The 6027-nt window shown below is 37.4% G+C and overlaps 1 protein-coding gene across 1 annotated transcript; it reads left to right on the top strand.

The window, feature by feature from the left end:
- The first annotated feature begins 3999 nt into the window (after positions 1-3999).
- On the top strand, positions 4000-5545 carry LOC137007166 (uncharacterized). The gene is made up of 4 exons (XM_067368499.1): positions 4000-4309; positions 4516-4798; positions 4895-5205; positions 5331-5545. The coding sequence occupies exons 1-4, from the start codon at positions 4038-4040 to the stop codon at positions 5419-5421; spliced, it is 957 nt and encodes a 318-aa protein (XP_067224600.1). The 5' UTR covers positions 4000-4037; the 3' UTR covers positions 5422-5545.
- Positions 5546-6027: the final 482 nt, after the last annotated feature.

The raw sequence follows: 6027 nt of genomic DNA, 5'->3' as shown, positions 1-6027 counted from the left end.
CTGTTTGAGTGTCAGGTTTCAGAATTGTGTGACAAATATGGATTTTGTGTGTAAGCAGTTGAAAAAAACTAAACATTAATAATCAGTATTTATGTGTGATTATCATTCATAAGTATAGGCAAAAATGTGTGGTGAGAGGCGTTTAACAGTCCACTATTATTGTATCGCACTTTATTATTTATTCACCCGTACATGCTCATGTTTCCACCTGCAGGTTCAAGGTGTTTATGGGTAAACAACTGAGATTGAGAAGTGTTGTCCATCCAACAGGGTTTATGACCCAATCCTGCCCTCTACCGACTAGTTTGTAGTTTCTTCCTTGGAAAGTTTCAGCGATGAAAATCAAGCTGTTAGCGTCATCCTCAAATAAAAACAGGAATTCACTGACATTATTAATAAAATTGTTAATTATATTATTATTCATTATGTTTATATACATATTATTTTGAAAATTAAATTAAAGTCTGCAGGTGCATTGTAATAGAATAAATGTAGGCTATACAAATAATGAAAGACAAATTATGAAACGAAAATAGATGACGTTTTGTGAATTTATATTTCACCTAATGCTGTGCCTCCTTCAAAACTGACTGCTTGTCATGTCATCACTCATACTGTCTTATCTAGATTTTTACCTGAGAACTTGATGTGACTGCAGATAAGGGAGCAGTTTTTTTTCTTTTCCAACCATTGTGCAAATATTGAGAGCCCCTATACACTTCCTCTTTCTATCACTTCCACCCCTTACCTCAGAGTCAGCCCTTAGCCACTAATATCTTTTGACCAAGATTTGCACAATAAACAATACACACAAAGAAGTTGCGGTTGGAGAATTTATGCTGCTTGAATTGTCTCAAAATAATTTATTTTCATGTTCATTGAAAGCTACAAAGAAAACACTTATAAGGTGAGTCATTAGTCATTGACTTGCTTGCGGTTGTTTTGGCTCCTGGTCAAGAACAAAATAAAGGTGACTTAATCCATGACATAACCCCATTTACATTAGGCCTCAAAAAATGGCGACTTGTTTAGCAAGTTAGACAAGAACTGCATCTAGAGACTTACCAAGCAATAAGACTGCATTGTTTAAGAAGCCATTCTAATGGAGTGATTTAGGGAACAGGTCAAATAAACTATGATTCAAAACCATTACATTCTCGGCCCACACAGCTGATCTGTCACTGAAAGGAAATCACAGTACTTATTCAAAAGGATTTAGCTCCACCATGCTCACACTTGTCACAAATGCTGTTCAAAAATATAATAATCACAAAGTAAAAATTAATAGAACCACTTTACAATAAGGTCCCATAAGTTAACGTTAGTTCAATCAATCAACTCTCCAAATAGTTTTAGCATGTTATTGAATATGGCAACGTTAATGTATTTTGCTATGCTATGCTAAATCTGCTATGCTGCTGCTGATGATGATGATTATTGCTGCTGCAGAGCAAGACTTGCTACTGCTTATAGATACACAGACACATTGCTGTGAGCACGGAAGATACGCTGCTGCTGCTGCTAAATAAATATAGACATACATAAAACCCGTAGCAGATCTAGGCAGGTGGAGCTGGGGGAGGTGGAGGGGTTCAGACGAACTCTGATAGTGCGATGCAGGACTAGCTTACAACAGAACCATACTATTTAAATGTTGAGCAAGCAATCTCATTGGCTGCAAGATTACCACATGGCCAACTAGATATGGATTAATCATAATGCATTAGCTAACATTAACAAACAATGAGAAATACATTTGATAAAGTATTTTGTTTAATGCAACTTTATTGTTAGTTCATGTTGGCTCACTTCTCTTAAATAATATTAACAGATACAACATTTGATTTTAATAATGTATTAATACAGGTTGAAATTAACATTTAACATTTTATAAAATTTTATTAAAATTTTTAAAATAGTATTTTTTTGTGGTTAGCTCATGTTACAGTTTTTTACAAACAGTTGGCTACTATTTTCAGTACCTTGATGTAATTTTTCAAAACATTGCATTGTGCATTCACATCTTTAAAGAAATCTTGCACTTGCACAATCATTGGTTCAAAATACAAATTCACTGTGAAATACCATTGAAACATAACTATAGATCACTCACACACAAGCAACTGATAGTTTCACTGTGTCATTGTTCGTACAATCGTTAAATATTGTAGAACAAAATAGGTGATACAGGTTTCATTATGGTACTACATGTACTCTGTAAAAGTACTGCAGTAGTAAAGAGAATACTACAGACACAGTGGAATCATTGAACAAAGTTTGTAATATATTGATGCAAAACACTACAGAACAATCACAACATAGCTTTATTTGAATCAAAGCAAAAATAAATAGCTATGGAATAGAAAAGAAAAGACAGTACTGTAAAACATCAAATGCAGTGTTCCTCAACTTGCTTGTACTGTAAGAAACAAAACAGGAGTGCACTGCAAAACATGCTGTTCTTACTTAGAGTTTTTGTCTTGTTTCTAGTCACAATATCTTATATTCATGAAGCATTTTCTTGACAAGTAAAATTATTTTCTTGTTTTCAGGAACAATAAGTCAAAATTGTCAAGAAAATGCTTCTCGATTTAAGAACTTTAAGATATTTTGACTAGAAACAAGACAAAAACTGCATTTTTTGCAGTGTGAGAAGGTGGTACAGTATTTGGGGCCATAGACACAGTGTCTGATGAAGCATTATGATAAAATATTAGGCTACATCCATGTATATTGTAGTCTAATTGGTTCATGCTCCACGCTAATTGGTGACAATGAATCTTGTTATCTTGAAACTTTCATGATTTACAGTAAACATGGAAGATTGCTTTTCTGTTTCCATACAACTATGCATTACAGTTTTTTACGATTGCTTACACACTGAAATTAAACTTTTCCCACAATTAGCAAAACCTTACACTCAAGGAGCAAAACACAAAGCTAGATCTGCACAACTATAAGCACATTCTCAGCCTCACACTTTTTGCAAAACATTACACACATTGTTTTGCACAACACTAAACACACTTCTCTACATTAGACACAGAAATCAAACATAATGTCACTTCTTTGCCATTTCAAGACACTGCTTTCCAAAATACCACCCCTATAAACCAATTGATCAAACACAGCCGTCAGGTGTGAAGACACTCAGGTGCTTAACTGTAAACTCAACAATCAGGTGCTATAGTACTATAAAAAGGCAAAATGTGAGTTTATGAGTCTTCAACAAAATGAAAGGCAATGTTGCAGTAAGAGGGAGAGGGAGAAACATCATTTTGAATCATTTTGAATGTCCCGGGCCAACGCGGTGGTAACATCCCAATGTATGTTGCAATCACACAGAATGTGGTCCTCCACCTGCATGCCAACTCAGGCTCTTACAACACGGCCCACATATTCACATTTTAGACAGACTGCACAAAATCGTCACAGCAGAAGACCAAATGGATGCAGAGCAGATGAGATACATTGTCATATGGGACAATATAAATTTCCACCTATCTGCCCTGGTCAAAAAACTGGTTTCATTAGCATCCACAATTTTCACTCCAATACATCCCACCATACAGTCCCTTCCTTAAACCCATTGAGGAGTTTTTTGTTTGTTTGTTGTTTATTTTTGGCATGGAAGGTTTACAGTCTCCAGGCCTATGCTTACAGTTTTTTCCAATTGCTAACACACTAAAATGACATGCACAGCACAATTATTTAAACTGACACACAGAGAGCAAAACTTCTTCTCAAGTCTCCAAAAGTTTAAACACCTTTTCTGTTTTACACACATTTTGCATTTCAAAATAGCACTTTTTAAATTCACTAAATACAGTTCTCTGCATAAGACACAACAATCTGACATAAAGTCACATGTTTGCCATTTCAAAACACTGCCATTCAAAATGACACTACATGAGCTAATTGGCCAATTACATGTGCCACCTGGCCAAACACCTCAGTGGTTAATTGTTAACACTTCAATCAGGATGTAAGCTCTATGAAAAGACCACAGGTGAGAACCTTTTTTTTTTACAACAACAATGGAAGACATTGCAGAGAGAGGAAGAGGAAGAGGAAGAGGAAGAGGGAGGTTGAGAATAAGAGGGGGAGGAAGAGTGAGAGGTAGGGGTAGAGCAGGTAGAGGAGTTCATGGCCAAAGAAGACAAACACTTTCAAATGAAATCAGAGCAACCTTAGTAGATCATGTCATCAACCATGGGTTGACAATGCGTGAGGCTGGACAGAGAGTGCAGCCAAACTTGAGCCGTTTTACTGTCGCCTCTGTCATCCGGACCTTTAGACTGGAGAACAGGTATGTAACCAAAATTTCATGTAGTACACATGTAGTATACCCCATGTCATAGTGTATCAGTTGGGTGACACCTGTTTACTTAGTGTATGACATCAGCCATTCATGAACTGTACAAGTTTCCTGTACAATGTACTCTACTGTGGGGGAAAATATTTAGGCTGCATTGTCCAAGCCCTATATATATTTTTATTTTATTTTTTCTAAAGGACTGAGAGACGACACCATGGTGGAGGAAGGGGCCAAATGTTCACCGGGGTACAGGAAGCTGCCATTGTAAACTTTGTTTTGGAAAATAATGAAATCAGATTACGAGAAATTCAAAGCCACATCATCCAAGACAACACCTTATTCAACAACATTCAACGAGTTAGTCTGTCCACATTGGCTCGCATTCTCAAGCGAAACCAAATCAGAATGAAACAACTTTATAAGGTGCCGTTTGAGAGAAACTCTCAAAGAAACAAAGAGTTCAGACGAGCATATGTGGATGTAAGTACTATATTGACTGCAGTACACTACACACAACATTGTTTCCCAGTGTACTGGATAACACCATATTGAGTGATTTTTGTTCTTTGTTTTCAGGGAGTACTGGAAATGGATGCTCATGCAATCCCACATGAGTTCATCTTTATAGATGAGGCTGGGTTCAACCTAGCAAAGACCAGAAGAAGAGGGAGAAACCTCATTGGCCACAGAGCCATTCTAGATGTTCCTGGCCAACGTGGTGGGAACATCAAAATGTGCGCTGCCATCTCCAATATGCATGGTGTCCTCCACCGTCATGCCAAACTTGGACCATACAACACAGCCCATATTCTCACATTTCTGGACAGACTTCACAACATTCTCATACCACCAGAGCGTATGAATGATGCAGACCATCAAAGAAACCGGTACGTTGTAGTATGGGACAACGTGAGCTTTCATCGTGCAGCCCCAGTCCAAAACTGGTTTGCTGACCACCCAACATTTCTCGTGCAATACCTCCCACCATACTCACCATTTCTGAACCCCATAGAAGAATTCTTTTCGGCATGGCGGTGGAAGGTATACGACCGGCAGCCCTTTGTGCGCATGCCTCTTGTGCAGGCCATGGAAGAGGCATGTGATGAGATTGATGTGGGTGCAATTCAGGGATGGATAAGGCACTCAAGGCGCTTCTTCCCTCGATGTCTGGCAAGGGAAGATATTGCCTGTGATGTTGACGAGGCGTTGTGGCCAGACCCGGCTGTGCGGCAAGATGCTGCCTAATTATTTTTCTTGCCTTTTTTTTTTTTTTTACTGTAATATATTTTTTTTCAGAAATTTTCTTTTTCAGTTTACTTTTTTTGTAAGAATATTTTTGTTCAGTCCCATGTAAATATATCTGCTGTGCTTATGTTGTACTGACTTGTTTACTGTAGTGAAGGAAAAAAAATAAAAATGTTGCAACAGCATGTGTGTGTATCTGCAAATATTTCTGTGCATGTGAACAATCTGATACATATTTTAGTATTATGGCAAAGCATACTAAAGATGGGGGTGCTTTTCATTATACAGTGTGTAGGTGGTTAGGCAAAAATCTGGTAATATGAATGAAGTGTGTGCCATTTCATGCAAAAGTTTGATTTTGATAATGCTCTGTGTAGTTTCGGTTGCAGTGCTTCATTTTGCAGGATATATGAGGTATTTTGCAGTTTGGGTGTGTGGTTTTGTGAATTGTGTTAAGTGTTTTG

The sequence above is a fragment of the Chanodichthys erythropterus genome, chromosome 18 (genome assembly GCF_024489055.1).
Source record: "Chanodichthys erythropterus isolate Z2021 chromosome 18, ASM2448905v1, whole genome shotgun sequence".
In the NCBI taxonomy this organism is placed as follows: domain Eukaryota; kingdom Metazoa; phylum Chordata; class Actinopteri; order Cypriniformes; family Xenocyprididae; genus Chanodichthys; species Chanodichthys erythropterus.
This window is presented reverse-complemented; position numbering and strand designations above follow the sequence as displayed.